This window comes from Pleurodeles waltl, chromosome 2_1 (assembly GCF_031143425.1).
Source record: "Pleurodeles waltl isolate 20211129_DDA chromosome 2_1, aPleWal1.hap1.20221129, whole genome shotgun sequence".
Taxonomy (NCBI): domain Eukaryota; kingdom Metazoa; phylum Chordata; class Amphibia; order Caudata; family Salamandridae; genus Pleurodeles; species Pleurodeles waltl.
The window spans coordinates 614,144,191-614,170,083 of record NC_090438.1 but is presented as its reverse complement, the minus strand read 5'-3'; the positions used below and the strand labels follow the sequence as shown (position 1 = coordinate 614,170,083).

Sequence of the window (25,893 nt, the reverse complement as noted above, 5' to 3'; positions counted from 1 at the left end):
AGGTGTTTTTTGCAAAGTGCCTACCTGTAGATTTTGGCCTCTAGCTCAGCCGGCACCTAGGGAAACCTACCAAACCTGTGCATTTTTAAAAACTAGAGTCCTAGGGGAATCAAGATGGGTGTCTTGTGGGGCTCTGACTAGGTTCTGTTACCCAGAATCCTTTGCAAACCTCAAAATTTGGCTAAAAGAACACATTTTCCCACATTTTGGTGACAGAAAGTTCTGGATTCAGAGAGGAGCCACAAATTTCCTTCCACCCAGCGTTCCCCCATGTCTCCCGATAAAAATGATACCTCACTTGTGTGGGTAGGCCTAGCGCCCGCGACAGGAAATGCCCCAAAACACAACATGGACACATAACTTTTTTTTTTAAAGAAAACAGCAGTGTTTTTTGCAAAGTGCCTACCTGTAGATTTTGGCCTCTAGCTCAGCTGGCACCTAGGGAAACCTACCAAACCTGTGCATTTTTGCAAACTAGAGACCTAGGGGAATCCAAGATGGTGTGACTCGTGGGGCTCTGACCAGGTTCTGTTACCCAGAATCCTTTGCAAACCTCAAAATTTGGCTAAAAAAACACGTTTTCCTTACATTTTGGTGACAGAAAGTTCTGGAATCAGAGAGGAGCCACAAATTTCCTTCCACCCAGCGTTCCCCCAAGTCTCCTGATAAAAATGATACCTCACTTGTGTGGGTAGACCTAGCGCCCGCAACAGGAAATGCCCCAAAACGCAACGTGGACACATCCCATTTTTTGAAAGAAAACAGAGGTGTTTTTTGCAAAGTGCCTACCTGTAGATTTTGGCCTCTAGCTCGGCCGGCACCTAGGGAAACCTACCAAACCTGTGCATTTTTGAAAACTAGAGACCTAGGGGAATCCAAGATGGGTTGACTTGTGGGGCTCTGACCAGGTTCTGTTACCCAGAATCCTTTGCAAACCTCACAATTTGGCTCAAAAAACACGTTTTCCTCACATTTTGGTGACAGAAAGTTCGGGAATCAGGGAGGGGCCACAAATTTCCTTCCACCTAGCGTTCCCCCAAGTCTCACGATAAAATTGATACCTCACTTGTGTGGGTAGGCCTAGCTCCCGCAACAGGAAATGCCCCAAAACGCAACGTGGACACATCACATTTTTTGAAAGAAAACAGATGTGTTTTTTGCAAAGTGCCTACCTGTAGATTTTGGTCTCTAGCTCAGTCGGGACCTAAGGAAACCTACCAAACCTGTGCATTTTTTTAAATCTAGAGACCTAGGGGAATCCAAGATGGGGTGACTTGTGTGGCTCTGACCAGGTTCTGTTACCCAGAATCCTTTGCATACCTCAAAATTTGGCTAAAAAAACACATTTTCCTCATATTTCGGTGACAGAAAGTTCTGGAATCTGAGAGGAGCCACAAATTTCCTTCCACCCAGCCCCCCGATAAAAATGATACCTCACTTGTGTGGGTAGGCCTAGCGCCCGCCACAGGAAATGACCCAAAACACAACATGGACATTTCACATTTTTTCATAGAAAACAGTACCTACCTGTGGATTTTGGCCTCTAGCTCAGCTGGCACCTGGGGAAACCTAGCAAACCTGCACATTTTTTAAAACTAGAAACCCAGGGGAATTCAAGATGGGGTGACTGGTGGGGCTCGTACCAGGTTCTGTTACCCAGAATCCTTTGCAAACCTCAAAATGTGGGTAAAAAAACACGTTTTCCTCACATTTCGGTGGCAGAAAGTTCTGGAATCTGAGAGGAGCCACAAATTTCCTTCCACCCAGCGTTCCCCCAAGTCTCCCGATAAAAATTATACCTCACTTGTGTGGGTAGGCCTAGCGCCCGCGACAGGAAATGCCCCAAAACGCAACATGGACACATCACATTTTTTGAAAGAAAACAGAGGTGTTTTTTGCAAAGTGCCTACCTGTAGATTTTGGTTTCTAGCTCAGTCGGCACCTAAGGAAACCTACCAAACCTGTGCATTTTTTAAATCTAGAGACCTAGGGGAATCCAAGATGGGGTGACTTGTGGGGCTCTGACCAAGTTCTGTTACCCAGAATCCTTTGCATACCTCAAAATTTGGCTAAAAAACACATTTTCCTCATATTTCGGTGACAGAAAGTTCTGGAATCTGAGAGGAGCCACAAATTTCCTTCCACCCAGCCCCAAGTCTCCCGATAAAAATGATACCTCACTTGTGTGGGTAGGCCTAGCGCCCGCCACAGGAAATGACCCAAAACACAACATGGACATTTCACATTTTTTCATAGAAAACAGTACCTACCTGTGGATTTTGGCCTCTAGCTCAGCCGGCACCTAGGAAACCTAGCAAACCTGCGCATTTTTCAATACTAGAAACCCAGGGGAATTCAAGGTGGGGTGACTTGTGGGGCTCTGACCAGGTTCTGTTACCCAGAATCCTTTGCAAACCTCAAAATGTGGGTAAAAAAACACGTTTTCCTCACATTTCGGTGGCAGAAAGTTCTGGAATCTGAGAGGAGCCACAAATTTCCTTCCACCCAGCGTTCCCCCACTCTCCCGATAAAAATGATACCTCACTTGTGTGGGTAGGCCTAGCACCGCGACAGGAAATGGCCTAAAACACAACGTGGACACATCACATTTTTTCATAAAAGACAATGCCTACCTGTGGATTTTGGCCTCTAGCTCAGTCGGCCCCAGGGGGGCAGAAATGGCCTAAAATAAATTTTCCCCCCATCCCCCCAACCCTCCCCCCCGGGAGCGGCCCTTGCCTATGGGGTCGCTCCCCCTGCGTGACATTGGCGCCAAAAAAAAAATCCCCGGTGCCTAGTGGTTTCTGCCCCCCTTGGGGGCAGATTGGCGTAGCAAAAATCGGCCGATCTGCCCCCAAAGGGGGCAGAAATGGCCTAAATACAATTTTCCCCTCCAGGGGAGCGACCCTTGCCTAATGGGTCGCTCCCCATCTCTGAAAAAACAAACAAACAAAAAAAAACACAAACATTTTTTTGCCCTGGCGCCTAGAGGTTTCTGCCCCCCCCCCGGGGGCAGATCGGCCTAATAACAATAGGCCGATCTGCCCCCAGGGGGGGGCAGAAATGGCCTAAAATACATTTGCCCCCCCCAGTCCCCCAACCCCCCCACCCCCCAGGAGCGACCCTTGCCTACGAGGTCGCACCCCCTGCGTGACATTGGCGCCAAAAAAAAAAATCCCCGGTGCCTGGTGGTTTCTGCCCCCTTGGGGGCAGATTGACCTAAAATCGCCCAATCTGCCCCCAAGGGGGGCAGAAATGGTCTAAATACAATTTGCCCCCCAGGGGAACGACCCTTGCCTAATGGGTAGCTCCCCATCTCTTAAAAAACAAACAAACAAAAAAAAAACATTTTTTTTTTCCCTGGCGCCAAGAGGTTTCGCCCCCCCGGGGGCAGATCGGCCTAATAACAATAGGCTGATCAGAAATGGCTTAAAATACATTTGCCCCCCAGTCCCCCAACCCCCCCCCCCCCCCCCCAGGAGCGACCCTTGCCTGCGGGGTCGCTCCCCCTGCGTGACATTGGCGCCAAAAAAATAATCCCCTGTGCCTAGTGGTTTCTGCCCCCTTGGGGACAGATTGACCTAAAATCGGCCAATCTGCCCCCAAGGGGGGCAGAAATGGTCTAAATACAATTTGCCCCCCAGGGGAGCGACCCTTGCCTAATGGGTCGCTCCCCATCTCTTAAAAAACAAACAAACAAAAAAAAACACAAAAAAAAAATTGCCCTGGTGCCTAGAGGTTTCTGCCCCCCCTGGGGGGCAGAAATGGCCTAAAATAAATTTCCACCCCCCAACCCCCCCGGGAGCGACCCTTGCCTACGGGGTCGCTCCCCCTGCGTGACATTGGTGCCGAAAAAAAATCCCTGGTGCCTAGTGGTTTCTGCCCCCCTTGGGGGCAGATTGGCGTAGCAAAAATTGGCCGATCTGCCCCCAAAGGGCGCAGAAATGGCCTAAATACAATTTTCCCCTCCAGGGGAGCGACCCTTGTCCAAGGGGTTGCTCCCCATCGGTAAAACAAAAAAACAAAAAATCCCTGGTGCCTAATCAAAATAGGCTGATCTACCCCCCAGGGGGGCAGAAATGGCCTAAAATAATTCCCCCCACCCCCAGGGAGCGACCCTTGTCTAAGGGGTCGCTCCCCTTGCGTGAAATTCACGTTAAAAAAAAACTTCCTGGTGTCTTGTGGTTTCTGTCCCCCTTGGGGGCAGATTGGACTCATAAAAATAGGCCAGTCTGCCCCCAAGGGGGGCAGAAATGGCCTAAACATAATTTGCCCCCTAGGGGAGTGACCCTTGCCTAAGGGGTCACTCCCCACACCTAAATCAAAAACAAAAACAAAAGAAAAAATATATATATCCCTGGGGCCCCTCTGGGGGCCCCCCTTTCTGGCCCCCCTGGGGGCAGAAAAGGCCTTCCCAAAAAATGCCCCCCCCTGGGAGCGACCCTTGCCCAAGGGGTCGCTCCTTTATGTCCATTTCAAAATAATAAATAAATCCCTGGTTTCTAGTGGTTTCTGCCCCCCTTGGGGACAAATTGGCCTCATCAAAATAGGCCAATCTGCCCCCAAGGGGGGCAGAAATGGCCTAAATATAATTTGCCCCCTAGGGGAACGACCCTTGCCTAAGGGGTAGCTCCCTTATGGGGCGCTCCCCACCTAAAAAAAGAACCGAAAAAAAAAAAAAATGATCCCTGGTGTCTAGAGGTTTCTGCTACCCCTAGGGGCAGATCGGGCTAATAATAGGCCGATCTGCCCCCAGGGGGGGCAGAAAAGGCCTTCCCAAAAAAATGCCCCCCCCTGGGAGCGGCCCTTGCCCAAGGGGTAGCTCCCTTATGTCCATTTCCAAAACAAAAACAAAAAATCCCTGGTGTCTAGTGGGGTTTCAAAAGCCGGATTGCAAGCAATCCGGCTTTTGAAACCCTGGGAGAGACTTCAAAGGGAAGGAAATGCATTTCCTTCCCTTTGAAGCCTCTCCGGGCCTCCCCAGAGCAGAGCTTCCAGCGCGGTGGGGGACACCCTGTGACAAATCAGCGCGCGCACGCTGACGTCACAGGGGCGGTGGGGGGGGGATCGTGGGTTGAAGGGGAAGGGCTTCCCCTTCCATCCCTGACTTGGGGGGGTGGGTGGAAGCACACAGAGGGAGCGAGAGCGCTCCCTCGGGGCTGTGTGCCGAGGATGTAGTGGTTACGTCCTCGGCACAGCAGCACTGTGCCGAAGGACGTAACCACTATGTCCTCGGCACAGAACCAGTTAATATTAATAAGGTGGGCCTTTGCGACTCGCATATGGTGTCAGCGACACCATCCTGCATCCAGCTTTGGGACTTGCAAATTGCGAGTTGCTCAGACTCGCAATTTGCGAGTCGCAAAGCTGGAATTTGCTACATCTGGCCCTTAGTTGCGGTAATTGGTTGCTTACATATGTCACTCTCATTCAGAACATTAATCATTTTTACATGAGAAAATTCATAGTAGCTAATATTACTTTGGCAAGTCATCCATCAAATCCTGTAGGGTGAAGGGGCAGATACGTAACATTGATCTCTCTTGAAGAAGCCAGTCTTAATCTGTAACTCTTCTACCCTGTATCTACAAAGAAGTGTGGGGGAGTGTGAGGTTTTGGCGACCTAAATTCTCTAGATTTTTATATGTTTAATTTTTTGTTAAACTAAGCGTTCGCCAAAAATGTGCTTCTTAACGCACTAGCGATGATCGGCAGGAACATTCGAAATGGAGTTGACAAATGATGGAGCATGGGAACCAAATTGAAAAAAACCATGATAAATACTGTTTTTTCGATCTTTTCAAACAGAGTTGCTGCTAATCAGTTAACTTGATACCCAGACGACTAAAGGCTGTCCGCCGCATATGAGCCTCCTAATCCGCAGGATTAGGAAAAGCTGATTTTAAGGTCCCATAGTGAGAAGTAAAACTCTGTCAAACAAGAGGCTTCATACACTTGAATGGATTTGTGTACCAGACATAGACAATTGAAGAGAGCCCTTTGTTCTAGGTATGAGCTTGTTTGTCATTCAGAGCACATGCACAGCAGTAAGACCTACATAGTTCAGTACTCGCTGCAGCTTGAAAAAGTGTAAATCAGGAGACAGAGATACAAGATGTTGCGATAGTCAAGCCTAGATTTACACACTTGAGGACATTACATTTACCTCATATGCTTTGGAAAGGAATAGGAAGATCAGTCTTAGTAAGTGAAGCACGTATAAGAAATAACTGCCAACCTATTTATTAATACCTTACACACTGGTTGTGGTGAACTGACAAGAAATGACCACAGAACTTCATTCCATCCAGCTTTCACTTCACCCCACAATCAGTGGCTGAGTTTATTACCATTTATTTGGTGAAACCTTTGTCTCAGTATTTGTCAGAGGGCCAATTAGGCAATCAATCATGTTTGAAACCGAAGTAGGAGCTGCTTATCCAACTACGTGCCATCAGAACCGGGATGCTGTTGACCTGATTTTGTTGGAAGGACTCACTGTGGGAGATCCAGGGAACCTGGCTTGAGATAAAGACTTCTGACAACCACTCACTTCCGGTGACCATTGGCGGATGCATTGCAACTCTGAGACATCAAATAAAAGGCTGTGCATGGCATATGATGGAAAGACACATACAGCCGATGTCACATCTCCCCTCACCTGAAGGACCTCCACTGGCTCCCCGTGGACAAGAGGATCACCTTTAAACTCCTCACCCACGCTCACAAGGCTCTACACAACACCGGACCTACCTACCTCAACTCCAGACTCAACTTTTACTCCCCCACTCGTCAACTCCGCTCTGCCAATCTCGCCCTCGCCATCGTCCCCAGGATCCAGCGCAAGACCTCCGGCGGCAGATCCTTCTCCTTCCTCGCCGCCAAGACCTGGAACTCTCTCCCCACCTCACTACGCCAGACCCAGGACCTCCTCACCTTCAGGAGACTCCTCAAGACCTGGCTCTTCGACCGCTAACAGCTCAACCCCCCCCCCCCAGCGCCTCGAAACCCTGACGGGTACATAGTGCGCTTTACAAATGAAATCATTGATTGATTGATTGGATGCAGAAAAGGCCTTTGATAGGGTCTACTGGGGTTTCTTGTCGAAAGCATTGGAATGGCATGGACTAGGACCTAAATTCCGACATTTTATATCCATTCTTTATTCCTCACCATGTTCCTCGGTTATAACAAACGGTATCCGATCTCCTTTTTTCCCTCTTAAAAGGGGTACTCGTCAGGGATGCCCATTATCTCCTTTACTATTTATTTTGGCTCTCGAACCTTTTCTATACCAATTAAAAACGACTGAACAATTTACGGGGTTTCAAATTAATAATGCACACATCAAATTTATGGCATATGCTGATGATATTCTTTTGTTCATGTCTCACCCTGACACTTCCTGCATTCCTGCATGAGCTCAACTTATATTCTGATGTATCTGGCTATAAACTTAATATAGACAAAACAGTGGTCTTACCACTTAATGCTCATTGCACTGGCTCTGTATTCCTTGATGCAGGATTAAACTTGGAATTCTTCTAAGATTAAATGCCTGGGGGTATGTTACTGCACTACTCTCAAGGATACATTAAGGACTAATTTAGAAATCCTATCTGCAAAGCTTGTAGATCTCACACAGAAATGGTCTCCGTTATATCTCACGTGGTGGGGCCACTTGGACACCATTAAGATGATGCTTCTCCCTATCATTAACTTCTTCCTTATGATGTTTCCTATTAAGATACCTAAACTATTTTTTAGTTCAATTGATAAAATTCTATCCAAGTTCCTGTGGAACGGTAAGCAATCCCGAATCTCTCTCTCGAAATTAAAACTTCCTAAAGTACAAGGTGGAGTTAATTTCCCTGACTTTATAACTTATCACAAATCTTTTGGCATTAAGCAAATACATCCCTATTTATCTACACTCAATGATGCCCCTAAAAAGCTATGGTTCTCTTTGGAAGAAACATTTATTTCTCCCTTTTCCCATAAACACATTATATTTATGTCTAACCCCCCCAAATTCTGGTTGCCCAGCACTATCTCCCATTCAGTCAACTTACTGAAACCTTTTTTTATTTCGCATCTTACCCCCATTAATCAATTCTTTAACAGTCCTATTTGGCACAATAGTTCGCTTAGGAAACAAGGTAAAACCTTGTGTTGGAAGGCTTGGATGACTAAAGGTATTCTTCTAATTTCCCAATTATATCATAAAGACTCTATCATCCCCTTTACTACTCTCTCAGCAATTTATAATCTCCCTATTCGCATGAAATCCCAATATATCATTCTTTCTACTCTAGTCCAAGAGGCCCTCAATAAACTTATACATCATAATCATTCTTCTCTTGCATCATCTCCACACCCGATTGTAACTTCTAATTATCCTAGGGCAGTTGGAATTTATAAACTTTTAAGAACGTCTGTTTCACCTAGACTCAAATCACCTATTGAGACATTGTGGGAATCAGATCTTGGTGTTGTTTGGCCAACTTCTTTATGGGATAGAATATGGTATAAGATACATTCCACTGCAAGCCTCACACAGACCCTATATTTTTTTTATAATAGACTTTTCTACACTCCTGTACGCCTTTACAAATTCAAACTTGCACAAAATGACAATTGTTGGCGCTGCCACACTCGCATTTCAGCAATAGCTCAGATTTCCTTACCAATGTCATATGAATTACTGTTTTTGGGAGGCGTACACGATATCTGGAGTTCATTCAGGCCTCTTGGGAAATTGGTGGACCTTTTGCTTTCTATTGCAATCTCTATTATTACTTCTAACTGGAAATCTTCGGAGAACATTACTCTCAGACAGTGGTGGAATTCTGTATGTTATCATCATAGACTTGACAGCTACAAGCTTCATTCAATGGGAACTTTCTTCAAACGTCATCAGCTATGGTTGCCATTAAGTAACTATTAACTATCTCTCACGCACTGCGAAGGAAATGGATTTTTCTCCTCCTTTTTAAAAAATGTCAATATATTTCCTGTTTTTCTTCTTATATATACTTATTTCATCTTACATTCGCTGTAACTAATGCCTATTACCTCTCTCTCCACATGGCTATCACTTGATTCCCTTTTCTATCCCTAAAGCTCTTCTCCTTCTCCCTCTCCCTCTCCCTCTCTTTCTTCTTTCTTTATTCAAACTTGGAGTCTTTGATACTATATTGCTGTATATGCCTAATTCATGTACATGTTTAAATATGCATTTCCAAGTACAATATTCCTTATGCATATATATTCACAACTGCATATCTCTGTCCTGGCAATGTTAAGTTAATGTTCTTGTATTTGACTCAATAAAAAACATCTTTAAAAAAAAAAATTGAAGCCAAACCCAAACGGTGCACCTTGCAGTTACCAACTGATGTGTCCCATATCATGAAATGCAGTATGCATCATGATAGAAAAGCCAGCTCAAAAGATCATCTACAGAATTTTGTTAACATTAGGTCGCCTAACACAGAAATTGTGGACACCAAGTCTAAAGTACATTTTTGAAGAGTTTGCAGAACAATGTAGTAACACTTGCCATGCTAACTCCTGAATATCATTTCTGCACTTGGTAGTAGTAATGAGATTTGTATTACCAGGTGCTACTATGGTAGAGTTGTAAATAGATCAGCGCAGTTCAAAACCTTTACCTGAGGTCTAAACTAAAGGACTGAAACCATGCAAAGGAAGATATGCAGCTATTTGGTTTTCTCATATTCTCACTTTTTGTCCTTTTTGCTAATTCTTTTCTGAAGTTTGGCGACCATGGCAATGTAATGATGAGACTTTTCTCTAGAGCTGCCTGTTTTGTGATTTGTGTTTGATCCTCGTGCTTGAGAATGTTTACCTTATCTATTATTTCTTATCTTGTAGATTTTGCTGCGGGAGGGGTGCAAAAAAATCCTTGTGTCCGATTCTCTTTCATTGCTGAAGAAAATGCACCGGACTCAAATGAAAGGCGTAAGAGTGGATGGTACGTGGCAAAGTAAAAAAAAGATTATAGCGCAATGGTATCTAAAAATTACTCATTGTACCGAGGAACATCACGGGTATGGCATTGTGCGATTTGTAAATAAATACATGAAAAAATGGCTTAGGGTCCAAAGGATTATTGAGCCTCTTCGGAACTTACTCATAGCTTCTACCAGCCCCACTAACAGCTGGTATTAAAGGTAGATTAGGTGACTATATACTGACTTGCAAGACACTGGTGGTCTCAGTGCATTTTCAAAAGGTGACTTCCCTTACCCTTCCTTACTTCTTCCTGAGTAAATCTGTTCTTTTACCTCTGTGGTGTGAAAAGCAGAAGAAGAACTGAATTTACACATTTCCACCACTGAACCAAAGTTCACTATAGTCTTCAAAATCCAATAACCAACCTTGTCGTTCTGAACCCATTTATTTATCTTATTCAGTGAGGCTCTTTAGGAAGCAGTTCAGGCTACCTGGAAGAAGCTCTTTTCAGGCCCAGCAGTCTACAGGCATATCACACAGTGGCATAGTCTAGCACCCTGCTTTCTATAATTGTTGTCCTCTCAACAAATGGTCTAGTGGTGCAAACTGTATCTTCCAAATTGAACCCAAACACCTTAGTGGGTCCAGTAGACACATTTTGTAATTGCATTCCACAAACAGGTGTTTGTGCTGGAGTAGCTATTTTGAGAGCACGTTTGGAAAGGGGACTGAACCTCTCTCAGAAGGACTGCTGAGCTGCTCAAAGGACTCATATGCACTGCTCTTCTGTTGTTGCCCTGCTGCCTACTACTGGCTGGGTGGCCTAAAGGACTCACTGGATTGCTTCTCCGCTTGTTGCCCTGCTGCCAGCTGCTCCCTGACTTTGTTTCACTAGGGCACTGCAGTGCTGCCAGGAAAGATCACCATTGGAATCCCTTTTTTTGTGTGCTCATCTGCCGACTCACTGCTGTATGCTCGGGTCACCCCAAGAGTCCTCCCAGGAGCCCATTGCGTGGAGAGCGTTAGTTGTGCTCCTGACTTGTGCCACTAGTGCTTGGAGAGTGCTTCATCTTCCATTTTATAGTAACCTAGCACATGGTGAGCACTTTAAAATCTTTCAGCGCAAGAGGAGTTCTTTTTGATTAGCACTTGGTAAGTGCCTTATTCTCCTTTAGCGAGGGGAGCAAACTTTTACTATCATCAGCGTGTGTGGTGCGCTCACACCCCTCAAGAGCCAGTACGGGGCCCAGAACCTCGTGCTCCCCCCCCCCCCCCAATAACTGCACTCACTAAGGACAGAGAGTTGTCGGCGCTCCAGGGGGAAGCCCTTGCTGTATGGAGCCAGAGGGAGGCTGTGCAACGAGAAGATGCTGCCGACGCTGCCTGTGCCTTGAGGAGTGATGCAGTTTTTTTGAGCAGCTTCAGCCACTGTGCGTCCAGATGCCACCCTGCCATTACCGCAGATTAAGAGTTCTAGTTCCAGAAGCTGTCACCCCTACGGCACCCGGATTGAGTGAAAGGTACCGGGATTGCGTAGCCGCACTGCACGCTCATAGGTAGCTATGCTCGAGAACAAAGAGTGAAAGGAACCTCACAGGGTCTCTTGCCGGTGCCCTGGCCTTGGGTCTTCTTCCCCATTACCCTGCAGGACGCTTCCTTGGGGACTTTGCTTCACAGAGTTAGCTACTGCACCAAGTGCTCGCTGGCTGTTACAACAAGGGGGAGGCTTTGGGGGGCCCAGTGAGGTCTCCCCGCTGATTCCCTCAGTTTGTGCCTCTCCTGACCCTTTTTCACGAGACAAAGAGCACCTGGGGGCACGACTTGTGGGGCACTTCTTACATAGTCCGACACTATGGGACGGATCCTCAATGGAAGCCCTGGTGAAGTGTTGCACTGAAATCCCTTCAATTACCGTATCAGATGTAGTAGGCGCGCAGTACCTCCTGCGGCCTACGTTGTTGACCTACATATAATCATTACACCAGGGCTCACAAAAGATTAAGGGAACCCTGCTAATAGGGGTTCCTGTGCCTACATAGGCTTATTGTGCTGATATGCACATGATATGTTGTGATTACTGTACTATTGGTGACCTTGGGTGATTTATGTGTTATGCCTCTGACCCAACTGCTGCATTCCATGCACCAATGTCATAATGTATGTTGTGTTGGTACTTGCACTGTCAGGATAACGCACACTACCACAGTATGCACAGTGTTTATGATTCATGCCCTTTTGGTTTATGTTGTAAGTACAATATACACTATATTTTTTATATATAATCCTGTGTGGAGTCTCTCTCTGTGGTGTATTTATTGTGTCGCTGGTGTAAGTGTGTTGCGCAAATGCTTTACACATTGCCTCTAGGGATAAGCCTGACTACTCTGTGCCAAGCTATTAAACAAGTGAGCACAGGTTATCTTTGATGTGTACCTTACTTGCTCTGACTAGAGTGGTGGATTATGCCTGGCATAGGTGCATACCCTAGCCAACCAGAAACCCCATTTCTAACAACCCTTATTTAAGCTCCAACACAGGGATGAGTCCTGGTGTGTATTATTACTTGCACTTGTTGCTGATACTTAGCCATACATGTGCGAAGGTGTTTGTAGATGTGATTGTGATATGCGCCTGGGATGTTTATACAGGTGAAGCTATGCCACAGCAAGTTGTTTGAGGACTACAGTTTGATCCTGGTTGAATCAGGCATCCTTTGATGTCACAAGGAAAGGACAGGATTGCACAAAGAGGAAAGGCTAAGAGAGCATTTATTATGGATGCCCTGGACGCAACAATAAAGCCTCTGTCTATAAAGGAAAGGAAAGCCCTCATCAGATAGGCTTTGGAAATGGGTCAAAACCCTAATAGGCTTGGGGAGTGGGTAAAATGCCCTTCAAGTGCTTGCCCAAATCCATTCAATTATTGAGGTTTGAACAATGCTTCGCTAGATAATAAAGTTCTTTCTACGTAACGTGCTCTCAAAATAATGGGGTCAGAGCTCCTGTACTTATATTCAAAATGTCTTTGTTCCAGGTGTGATTTCAAAGGGATCCTTTCAAGTGTAACAAACCCCTTTCAACCCAGCTCTGGCTCCAGATATCAGTAGGCTGTAAATCTGCCCTTTGTGTGAGGGCAGGACACAGCTTATAAAAGTGTACCCCGCCTTCCTTTCGCCCTGTCCAGGAAGACTATCAGTATGCAGATGGATGCAGATGCCTCTCCTGTTACACTCAGCCGCTTCTGTGTTGTGGCTGTCTGGAAAGTATGTAAAGTATGCACAAAGTGTAGCTGTCATTCTGACCTAGATGTGGATTGGAGTCGGGATGCAAAACACTAGAATTATAAGCACACAGAAATGCCCACTTTCTAAAAGGGCCATTTATAAAATAGTAATGCAAAATCCAACTACACGAGTGAGCAGGATTTTTCACTACCATTACAAAGATACCAAACATGCCCACGCCACTACTTTCAGAGCAGAAGTTACCACTTAAAAATATATAAGGGAATTCCCAATGCTAACCTATGAGAGGGGCAGCCTTCACAGTAGTGAAAAACGAAATAGGCTGTTTTTCACTACTAGGACATGTAATACATAAAAGTACATGTCCTACCTTTTACCTACACAGCGCGCTGTACATAGAGCTACACATGCCCTAATTTAGGGATGACTTTGGTTTATAAAAGTGGGAGTTTAGGCCTTGGCAAGTAATATGAAATGCCAATTCAATGTGGCAGTAAATTGTGCACGAAGGCCCTGCAGTGGCAGGCCTGAGACAGGTTTGAAAGGCTACTTTTGTAGGAGGTGCAATCTGCACTGCAAGCCCACTAGTATAATTTAATTTACAGGCCCAGGGTAAATGGCCTACCACTTTACAAGGGAATTAAAGGTAAATTAAATATGCCAAACAGGTGTAAGTCAATCATACAAAATTTTAGGGTACAGAGCGCATGCACTTTAGCACTGATTAGCAGTGGTAATGCGCCCAGAGTCGTAATGCCAACAAAAAGAGGGTCATAAAAATAGGAGACGAAAGGCAAAACATTTCAAGATAACCCTGTAGAAAGGGCCAATTCCAAATGGGGAATAGGGCCTTAACATGCTTTTTTAAATCAATACCTTTTTGAGACTTTATAGGCATGTTTGCTGACACTGCTACGTGGTTATCAATGTCTGCACACTTGGAAACATGCCAGCTGTCCATTTGACTATGCATGCCTTTGTATGAGAGCTGGTGCTGTTTTAGTGCTGCTCTTTCCTAAATCAGAATCCAGCATTGTGGTTCAGATTAGCAGGAGTCCCCGAGAGCTACCTTTCTCCTAGAGGTACCACTGAGAACTTGCACGATGAACAGACATGTTTAGTCTTTTTCTGTGCCCTTCAGAGAATTCTGTGAAAGGAGAGTAAAAGAGATACAATGATATGCATTTGTCCTTCAGCTTTGTGTCATTTACTAGTCTGCTGGACTGGGTACCTTGTCGATAAAGTGATACACACACATCATAGTCATGTGTGTTTAGTGCACTTAGTATACTCCATATGCTGGGTTTCTTCAACAGAACTATGAGGACATGGATACATGAAATGGTGGAAGTGCCGATGAAGACAATGAAAATGGAGACTAATGCCATAGTGCTGACTGTAGGAAGATGTCCTGGCGTGTGGTGAGCACCTAAGGTGTTATCACCTTATACCAGGTATCCCCTGTTAGTGAGGTGTAGGCAGTGTCTAGGAAGCCAGAGCTCTCTAGAGGTAGCTGCGGAAGAGCAGCCAAGACTTATCTAGGAGACATGCAAAGCTAATGCAATACCACTACAGTCACACAACAGTTGCACACATGAAAGAACCACACAGTGTTTAAAAAATAAAGGTACTTTATTGTAGTAACACAAATCCTAAAATACTGAATAGGCAATACTCCAACAAAGGGTGAGTGAACAGACTATTATGTACACATTAGAAGTCAGTGATTAGCATAAAAAGCAATAGCAAATAGTAAAAACAATAGCAAATAGTGAGGGCCCTAGCGGGAGACCAAACCATATACTAAGTAAGTGGAATGTGAAAGGAAGTCCCCCACCCAAGGATGTGGAATCAGGAGAAGGGAGATGGAGTAACTAGGAACCCCAAAAGGTAAAAACCAGGGTGCCCCCCAGCGACCAGGAGAGAAGAGGTAAGTACCTGTTTTTTCCCCCAAATCCACAGGAGAAATTTGGAAAAGGATTGCGCAAGACCCAACCAAGACTGGAAGAATCCAAAGGTGGATCCTGCCAGAAGACGACCTGCAAAAAGGGGGGACCAAGTCCAGTTCGCATTGGAGTGTCCGGTTCTGGTAGGGGCCACTACCCACCCTTCTGGAGATGCAGGGCCAGGTCGACAGTGGATGAAAAAAAGTCAGCAGTGCAGCACCGGAGCAGGAGAAGAGTTCCAGAAGTGCTGCAAGTGATGTCCCACGTCGGCAGTCGAGATGAAGTCGGTTAGTGGTGCTGGAAGACCACCAACAAGCCTTGGCAAATGCAGAAGTCAAAAAAGGTGTGCAAAGCTGAAGAAGACCAGCAAGGTCCAGGGGACTCGACCCAAGGAAGGGAGTCTGGGGTGATCCTCAGCAGCTGGAAGAGTCACCAGAAGAGGAGGCAGCCCCCACAGGCAACCCACTGGCAGAAGGCACTGGAGTTGCAGTGAGACCCACTCTGCACATGTGGAGGAGTGTATGCGTTGCTGAAGCAGCAGGCAGGAGACTTTGCGTTGGAGGAAGAAGTGCTGGAGGCTAGGGCTACACGCAGCTTGAAGATCCCTTGGAAGAGGAGCAAACAAGCCTTGGTACCGGCAAGAATCGCGGTGCACAGGGGTACTGTTCTGCAAGTAGAGGAATGGCCTCACCGTTTCCCACCTTGGACAGCTGGTAGAGAGGACAGAGGGGACCACTCCAGACCACCACTTGTGATGCAGGATCCACGCAGTTCCGGAGGAGAGAGGATCCATGCAGCTGGTCGTCGTTGCAGTTGGTGCCTTCAGATGCAGGAGAGTGACTCCTTCACTCCAAGGGAGATTCCTTCTTGCTTCTTGTGCACACTGAAGACTTGCCACCGTCAGACAATGCACAGCCAGGGAAATGTTGCAGATGCTGGAAGGAGCCGGATAAACAATGTTGCAGAGCGAAGTTGTCGCTGGAGCTGCAGATTGTAGGTTCCTGAAGATTCCAGTTGCGGGCCTAGTGGCCAGAAGATAGAGTAGACTATGCAGAGGAGTCCTGGTGACGTCTTGCACGTCAAATCTGAGGACCCACCCATGAGGGAGATCCTAAATAGCCCTAAAAGGGTGTTTGGTCTGCAAGGTGACCACCTATCAGGAGGGGGCTGTGACGTCACCTGCCTGACCTGCCCACTCAGATGCTCCCAGAGGCCTCTGCACGTCTTGGATTCAAGATGGCAGAATCAAGTGGCCACCTGGAGGAGTTCTGGGTACCACCCCTGAGGTGGTGATGGACAGGGGAGTGGTGACTCGCCTTTCCATTGTCCAGTTTCGTACCAGAGCAGGGACCGGGGGTCCCTGCACTGGTGCAAACTGGTTTATGCAAGGAGGGCACCAAATATGCCCTTGAAGGCATACCGGTGGCTTGGGGAGACTACCCCTCCCATGCCATGTAACACCTATTACCAAAGGGAGAGGGTGTTGCGTCCCTCTCCCAAAGGAAATCCTTTGTTCTTCCTTAGTCTGCTTGACCCGGTCAAGCAGCAGGAGGGCAGAAACCTGTCTGGAGGTTGGCAGCTGCGCGGGCTACCTGGAAAACCCTGAAAGACTGGCAGGAGCAATATTGGGCATCCTCTAAGGCACTCTCAGAGTGAATGGAATCATATAACCAATACTGGCACCATTATCGGGGTATGCGTCTGACATGTTTGTACCAAACATGCCCAGGTTCGAGATATAGATAAAATGGCTTCCCCACACTTAAAAAGTCCAATGCAATGGAGCTGGAGTTTGTAGGGGCACCTCTGCTCATGCATGGGTGCCCTTACAGACAGATACCTGCACCCTGTCCTCTGGGCTATGAGGGCCTACCATAGAGGTGACTTACAGTGACCTAGTGCAGTGACCTGTAGTGAAAGGGTGCATGCACCTTTTCCCCCAGGCTGCAATGGCAGGCCTGCAGACACATTTTTCATGGGCTCCAATGGGTGGCACAATACATGCCGCAGCCCACAGAGAGCCCCTGGTATAGCAATGCCCTGGGTACCTAGGTACCATACACTAGGAACTTATATGGGGGCACCAGTAGGCCAATTTTGGGGTGTGCAAAGTCCTAAGCAACCATATTTAGAGGGACAGAGCACAGTCACTGGGGTCCTGGTTAGCAGGATCCCAGTGAACACAGTCAAAAACATACTGACAGCAGGCAAAAAGTGTGGGTAACCATGCCAAAAAGGGATTACTTTCTTACACCACCACCTCCACAAACAAAGGACAATAAGGCTAACCTTGTCCAGTGGAGTCTTCATTGTCTAAGTGGAAATATCTGGAGAGTCCATCTGCATTGGAGTGGTTTCTCCCAGGTCTATGTTCCACTGTTTAGTCCATTCCCTGTAGGGATATGGACCATCTCAAAAGTTTGGGATTTTCACCTTTCATCTGTTTTAACCATAGAAGGGGCTTGTGGTCTGTTTGAACAAGGAAGTGAGTGCCAAACAAGTATGGCCTCAACTTCTTCAAAGCCCAGACCCCAGCAAAGGCCTCTTTTTCTATGGCTGGCCAACGCTTTTCTCTGGGGGACAACCTTCTACTTATAAAAGCTACAGTTTGGTCCTGGCCCTCTGTATTCTGTTGAGAGAGGACCGTCCATATCCCTACCTCAGAAGCATCTGTCTGCACAATAAATTGCTTGTAGTAGTTAAGCTTCTAAGTATAGGAGCAGAGCACATGTCCTGTTTAAGGTGATCAAAAGCTTTTTAGCAGGTAGCTGTCCATAAAACTTTCTTGGGCATCCTTTTAGATGTGAGGCCATATAAGGAGGCTAAAAATGGAGCCATAGTTCTTAATGAACCTCCTGTAGTGCCCTGTCAGGCCTAGGAAGGCTCTGACTTGGGTTTGTGTGGTAGGGACAGTCCAATCTAGAATGGTCTGGATCTTCCCCTGTGGTGGTTGAAACTGGCCTCCACCTACCAGGTGGCCCAGTTAAACCACTTTTCCCTGCCCTATTGGGCACATTGAGGCCTTGATTGTGAGGCCTGCTCTCTGCAGAGCCTCCAATACATTCCCGAGGTGGACCAGGTGATCTTCCTAGATGGAGCTAAAGAGCTATATCATCTAGATAAACTGCACTGAAGCTTCCCAGGCCTCAGAAAACTTTATTCACCAGCCTCTGGAATGTGGCAGGTGCATTCCTTAGTCCAAAGGGCATCACAATAAAGTGATAGTGCCCACTTTAGAGTAGAGAATGCAGTTTTAGGTTTGGCATCCTCTGACAACTTGATCTGCCAGCAGTCAGATCAAAGGTGCTCACATACTTGGCAGAATCCAGTGTATCTATGAGCTTATCTGCCCTAGGGATAGGATGAGCAATTGTCTTAGTCACAGTATTGAGGCCTCTGCAGTATACACAAAACCTCATCTCTTTTGCCATTCTGAGAGTGGGGTTTTGGGACAAGCACTACAGTCCAGGGGCTGTCTGAAGGCTCAACAACTCCCAGGTCTAGCATCTTCTGCACCTCAGATTTGATGCACTCACTGACATGATCAGGCGGCCTGTAAATTTTGCTTTTAACAGGCAAGTTGTCACCTGTGTCAATGGCATGTTCACACCATATGTGTTGACCAGGGGCTAGGGAGAACAGTTGAGAGAACTGTCCCAGGAGATCTCTGCTGTCATACTTTTGACTTAGAGAGGCAGTTTACAAGCACAACCCCATCTCCTGATACACCCACTGCATTGTGGGAGAAGAGGTCAGGGAGAGGGTTACTAATAAACAGTGGTGTGGTGACTCACCTTTCTATTATCCAGTTTCACGCCCGAGCAGGGACCGAGGGTCCCTGGACTGGTGGAAAACGGTTTATGCAAGGAGGGCACCAAAAGTACCCTTCAAAGCATACCAATGGCTTGGGGAGGCTACTCCTCCCAAGCCATGTAACACCTATTTCCAAAGGGAGAGGGTGTTGTCTCCCTCTCCCAAAGGAAATTCTTTGTTCTGCCTTCCTCTGCTTGAGCTGGTGAAGTAGCAGGAGGGCAGAAACCTGTCTGGAAGGTGGCAGCCAGGCTGGCTGCCTGAAAGACCCTGAAAGACTGGTAGGAGCAATACTGGGGGTCCTCTAAGGAGCCCCCACAATGCATGGAATCACACAACCAATACTGGTAACAGTATTGGGGTATGATTCCAACATGATTGATAGTAAACAGCCCCAGGTTCGGAGTTACCATTATGTAGCTGGACATAGGTTGTGTTTTTTTACCTGTGTTCAGTACATGGGTAAAATGGCTTCCCAGCACTTACGAAGTCCAGTGCAATGGAGGTGGAGTTGATAGAGGCACCCCTGCTCATGCAGGCGTGCCTTCACACACAGGTACCTGCACCCTGCCCTCTGGGCTAGGAGGGCCTACCACAGGGTGACTTACAGTGATCTGGTGCAGTGATCTTTAATAAAAGGGTGCATGCACCTTTTCACACAGGCCGGAATGGCAGGCCTGCAGACACAATTTGCATGGGCTCCCATCAGTGGCACAATACAGCATGCAACCCTTGGGTACCTAGGTATCATAGACTAGGGACTTATAAGGGGGCACCTGTATGCCAACTGTGGGGTGTTCAAAGTCCTAAGCAACCAAATTTAGAGGGATAGAGCACAGCCATTGGGGTCCTGGTTAGCAGGATCCCATTGAACACAGTCAAAAACATGCAGACAGCAGGCATAAAGTGGGGGTAACCATGCCAAAAAGAGGGTACTTTCCTACCGTGACTAGGAGTGATTTTCTACAGGCTGGCCAACTAATATTTGCTGAATGGTTTGGAGTAGACTTGGTAAATATAGGTGGGACATTTGTCAGGGATCCGGCTTAAACCTTTTTGACAAGTTTTGGATGCGTCAAGGGATGTCCTGGAATGTTTGAGTTAGAGGACTAATGAGCTCTCCCTCTGCTCATATTTTCCCCAGACAGTACAAGGAACACAGCTCAGTGCCGACCCTGGGAGCATTACATCCCACAGAATTAGGAATTCTGTGCTGTTTTATGCCTGATAAATGCATTTCTGCACGGTTAATTCCCATTTTGTGAGGTTTAACTCATAATAGGAGTAAGCATGGAGGTACAATCATTCTGGCCACCCGGAATCTCCACACATTTACTTCTAACACATACTGGAGACCTAAGAAGATTTGGAACAACTTATATAATACACCACTTGATTTCCTGCAAGCAATCCATTAGCCCTAAACAAAAAATGTGATGGTTTAGAACCAATATTTTTCCAGGGAAAAAACTTTGTGCTTTCTAATCAAAATAAATGTGGTGCCTTTGTTTACTGAGGAATGATTTTACTTAGCCTGTTCCCAAGAACACGTGTCTACGCACTTGCGTGCTCTCCATTGGCTTCTGGTAAAGAAGAGAATCCTCTTAAAATCACTAGTCCTGGCCTATAGTTCATATAGCACTGCACTATTCTGCTGCAGGCTATCTGAGGGCCAGAATTCGTTTTTATGCCCTCTCTAGAAATCTGCAATCAGCCCACTGCCTTCTAGCAAGGATCTCGAACATCCGTTGCATGAGATTGGGCAGAAGGACTTTTTCTTACCTCGGACCAGTAGCATGTAATAAACTCCCACTGAGGTTGTGTTCTGTAGTGGATACCAACATGATCTGATAGAGACCTCTAGTTGCAGATTCCTTACCTTAGAATTTGCCCCCGGCGTCAGAATGGATCTGGAGTTTTTTCTTTAAGCAGTACCCCTGCATTCCATCAGGTTGCATCTGTCGACTCCGTGGGCGTCGGTAGCATCGTGGCCACCGTGATGACGTTGCAGTCGTATATAGGTGCTACCCCGGCGCACTGACGTCAGTTCTTTTGTTTCCAAGCCAGCCTACTTGCAGATCCGAGAGAAGTCCGTAATCATTTTTTTGACTAACTGGAAAACTTTTGTCTAATACGTTTTGACATGTTTTGGATGCGTCAAGGGATGTCTCAGAAGACTGCGACTCCTGTCACCGAATGATGTCAGTGACGGATCCGCATTTCTTCTACCTTTGGTATCTGAAGCACGACCACGACCCGAAGTCGTGCTCAGAGTGTCGGGCCATGAACCCTTTCCTCCTTGCCCAATTCCAAGTCCTTGGGACGATCGGGTCACAAGAAGAAGAATTCGAAGAAGGCCAAATGTTCTTCGACTTCACCCCGTCACTCGGATGACACAACGTGGGAAGAGCGTCGACACTCTGGGCCTCTGCCTTCGGATCCTGCATCTGGGTCAGCTCTGTGCCTCCCCGACTTTCAGGGAGCTGGTGCCACCCCTGCCCAGTTGAAAGAGTTCTATGAGTCCATACGCCCCATCTTTCGGCAGAACAACCCATCCTCGGCACCTTTGGGCTCCCAAGAGTCAGTGAGGGCCCCCACGGGTTCCACGCTGGCAGCTTTGGCTCCGGGGGGCACTTTCGAATCCGCTCTTGGATCCTTACCAACACTGATCGTGCCAACGCGACCTTCCCCGGCGTCGGGACAGACGTCGACACTCCCGACGTCGGTTGGGCCCACAATCAACGTCAATCCTATACTTAACCCCGACGACCTGGAGCCGGACCGATGTCGCTCAACGCCGATTCCATTTTCTATGGGCTCTCCTGGGCCCAGGGCGGATCCTGACCCTGATGGGTATGGCTATGGGGCTAGTGTAGAGGGGTCGTTGGGCCCTCTAGAATACCAGCTTGACCCTTACATGGATGGAGTTCAGGATTTGGGTGACTCTAGCGGACTTGATACCTCTCCTGACACTGGCATGTTTTTTCCCCATACCGTGGCTATGGAGGAGGGAGCTTCATACCCCATGGTGGTAAAAAGGGCTGGTGAGGTTTTGGTCCTCGAGCTTCCTTCTATGGAGGTCAGGACTAACCTCCTGACCGAGGTGCTTCAGTCTGGGGCTTCCAGTTTGGAACCCCTCTTTCCCTTTAATGAAGCCCTTACGGACGTCCTACTGGGTACCCAGTCCAAACCCAGCACAGGGGCTCCTGTGAATAGGACAGCTGCCTGCCGCCATCGGCCTGCGCCGACCGACCCAAACTTCGTGACCCAACATACTACGCCTGAGAGCCTTGTAATAAAGGCTTCTTCATCATCTGGCGTATTCCATTCCTCTCCCCCGGATAGGGAATCAAAAACTCTGGATAACCTTGGGAAGAAAATGTTTTCTTCTGCCAGTCTAGCGCTGCCTTTTGGGCCGATATTCCCATACTTCTGGGATACGGTTACACAGGTTCTGCCTCTAGTCCCAAAGGAGGCCCAGGTGATTCTTTCCTTAGCTGTTACTGATGGGAGAGATGCAGCAAAGTTCATGATTCGGTGTGGACTGGATATAACCAATTCACTAGGTAGATCGGTTGCATCAACAGTGACCTTGAGGCACCATGCCTGGTTGAGGATGTCAGGTTTTTCAGGGGATGTCCAACAATCTCTGATGGACATGCCCTTTGATGGCATCTATCTCTTTGGAGACAAAGTGAACTCAGCTTTCGAGTGCTTGAAGGATTTCCGGGCTATGGCTCGGTCCCTTGACCATAGAGAGGGTCCATGCGCCAGAAGTATGTTGGTTTGTTATTCCCGCTACTTTCTGGTGCCCAAAAAGGACAAGGGCCTTCACCCTATCCTAGATCTCTGGTCCCACTATCTCTTTCTGAAGAGGGAGAAGTTCAAAATGCTAACTCTGTTTTCGACATTCGCGTCCTGCCGGCCCACAGACATTACTTGCGATTCGTGGTAGGTCATGAGCACTTTCAGTTCCCCATGTTCCCTTTCAGCCTTACCAGTGCCCCTCGGGTGTTCACGAAAGTGATGGTAATGGTTGCAGCTCATCTGTGCAGGTTAGGGGTTTCAGTCTTCCACTACCTCGACGACTGGCTGGGAAAGGCAAATTCTCCCCAGGCTGTCATCTCCCACCTCCAGACTATGGGGAACCTCCTGCATTCGCTGGGGTTCACTATAAACGTGCCAAAGTCAAACCTGACTCACTCTAAGACGCTCCCTTTCATCAGAGCTGTTCTGGACACAGTGCAATTTCAGGCTTATCCTCCTGAAAAGCGAGTCCACGATATTCAGGCTATGATCCCAGTGTTTCAGCCTCTATCCTGGATTTCGGTGAGAATGACTCTGAGGCTGCTGGGCCTCATGACCTCCTGCATCCTGCCATCCAACATGCCTGATGGCAAATGCAGGCTCTACATTGGGACCTGAAGTTCCAGTGGGTGCAGCATCAGGGGAATCTCTCAAACAAGGTCCAGATCTCAGAGGGGACTGCACAAGATCTGCAGTGGTGGCACACAAACCGCAATTCGGTCAGGGGCAGACCGCTTTCTGTTCCCCAACCAGATCTAACAGTAGTAATAGATGTGTCACTCCTGGGATGGCGGGACCATCTGGGAGTTATGGAGATCAGAGTACTGTGGTCTCCAGTAGAATCCGGACTCCACATTAACTTGCTGGAGCTCCGACTGATCCGGCTGGTACTGAAACCCTTTCTACCCTCCATCAAGGAAAGCCTAATGCAGGTGTTCACAGACAACACCATTGACATGTGATACTGCAACAAACAGGGCCGGGTAAGGTCGGGGACCCTTTGTCAAGAAGTTCTGCACCACTGGCCTGGTGATTCAACATCTGGCAGGTTCCCTGAACACCAGAGCAGACAAACTCATCCGTCGATGCCTAGCAGATTAGGAGTGGCATCTCCATCTGGAGGTGACGCAAGGTTTCTTTCAGCAGTGGGGAGAGTCTTGGTTAGATCTCTTCACCTCTGTCAAGAACATGCAATGTCAGCAGTTTTGCTTGCTGGAGTTTCCAAGGCAGCTATCGCTCAGAAACACTTTTCGTCTCGGTGGAGCTCAGGCCTCCTTTACGCCTTTCCACCCATACCACTCCTGCCCAGGGTTCTCAAGAAGGTCAGGAACAACACGTCCCATGTCAACCTTGTGGCTCCAGACTGGGCATGGAGATTCTGGTATCATGAGCTTCTGAACATGAACATCGATCCTCCAATCAGGCTGCCCCTTCGGGAGGATCTTCTGTCTCGGCAGCAGGGGAGCATTTTCCACACAAACCTGTGAACTCCCTGCCTTCTTGCGTGTAGATTGAGCGGCGACAGTTGACAGTTTTCAACCTTGCTCTGAAGTCTGCAATGTTATTCTGGCAGCCAGGCATCCCTCTACCTATATTGTCTGGAAAAGTCCATTGACCCACTTTCTGCTTCCCTTTCTGATGTTTTATTTTTATTTTTATCGCAGCAGTGCTCTGCTTTGGGTACTCTTAAAGTTTACCTTTCTGTTCTGTCTGCCTTCTTCTGGCTGTCTGACCAACCTTCTTTATTTAAGTTCCTTATTGTAAATAGATTTCTCCTCTTACTATGCCTCAATGGGACCTTAATTTGGCCCTCACATTCTTGATGTTTTCTCCTTTCGAGCCTCTTCATAATTGTCCCCTCTGGCTGCTCACGATCAATAAAGCATTTCTTGTGGCTATTACATCTGCCTAGAGGGTGAGTGAGCCTCCATACTTGTCTATTTTCCCAGACAAACTGGTGCTTACACTAGGGCCTCTTTCCTACTGAAAATGATGATACCTTTTCATGTGGGCCAATCTGTCAGCTTGCCCAATTTTACGCTCCTCCACATCCCTCTAAAGAATAGGAGCGACTCCACCGCCTGGACCCAAAAAAGAGCATTGGTGTTCTACCTTGACCACACACAAGAGTTCCAGTGGGCGACCAACTCTTCCTGGGGTATGTTCAGGCAGAGAAAGTTTGGGCACTGCAGAAACGGACTGTCCCTAGCTAGGTCATTCTCTGCATCAAAATCTGCTACACATTGGCCAAAAAGCAGCCCCCTGAGGGCTTGCGCGCTCATTCCACTGGAGCCAAAGCCGTGACTACTGCATTATCACAAGGGGTCCCAGTCCTGGACATCTGCCAGGCAGTAACATGGGCTTCCCTGCACACGTTAACCAAACCTTACTGCCTGGAAAGTCAGGTCCGCAGGGACGGGCATTTCATCTGTTCTGTCCTGCAGGACTTTCTAGTGTATATTTGTCTGAAGTCCCACCACTAGAGATGTTGGGTAAGGAATCTGCACCATGAAGTCTCTATCAGATGAACAAGTTACTTACCTTCAGTAACGTCTTATCTTGTAGAGACAATATCTGGCCGCGGATTCCTTACTCACCTACTCATCCTCTCTGCTCTGCGGACAGATTTCTAGAGTTAGAGATGATCTCTTTCAGGGCTCTAGCTTGGACACATCAGTGTCAGTGCATTTAATGGCTCTGTGCTCCTGGTGTGGAAAGTCGTGAAAAGTAACTGACATAAGCGCACTAAGGTGGCGCCTATATAGGTGATGTGGATGTCACTTCCAGCGCGGACCACGCCGACAATGCCGTGCAGAGCCGATCAGCGCCACCTACCGGCATGCAGGGGTACTACTTACCAAAAGTCTTCCAGATCGAGTGTGATGCCTGGGGAAATTCAAAGGTCAGGAATCTGCAGCCAGATATTGTCTCTAACATATAAGGCATTACCAAAGGTAAGTAACTTGTTTGTTATTTAGTGCTATTCCCGAAGGCCGGGGGGAAGAAATTGATTTAGTCATCTTGGCACCCTCATTGACTCTTGTTCTATCAGTCCTAGAAACCTGCTGTGCCTGCTTAAGGTATCTGTAGATAGCTGACGTTCACTTC

At 47.3% G+C, this 25,893-nt stretch overlaps 1 protein-coding gene across 1 annotated transcript in view; it reads left to right on the top strand.

The window, feature by feature from the left end:
• VPS41 (VPS41 subunit of HOPS complex) overlaps positions 1-25,893 on the top strand; it is a 769,622-nt gene that overhangs the window by 697,097 nt on the left and 46,632 nt on the right. Inside the window, exon 26 of the mRNA XM_069215796.1 lies at positions 9,898-9,997. Coding sequence (XP_069071897.1) covers positions 9,898-9,997 — 100 coding nt within the window. The remainder of the gene's footprint in view (positions 1-9,897; positions 9,998-25,893) is intronic.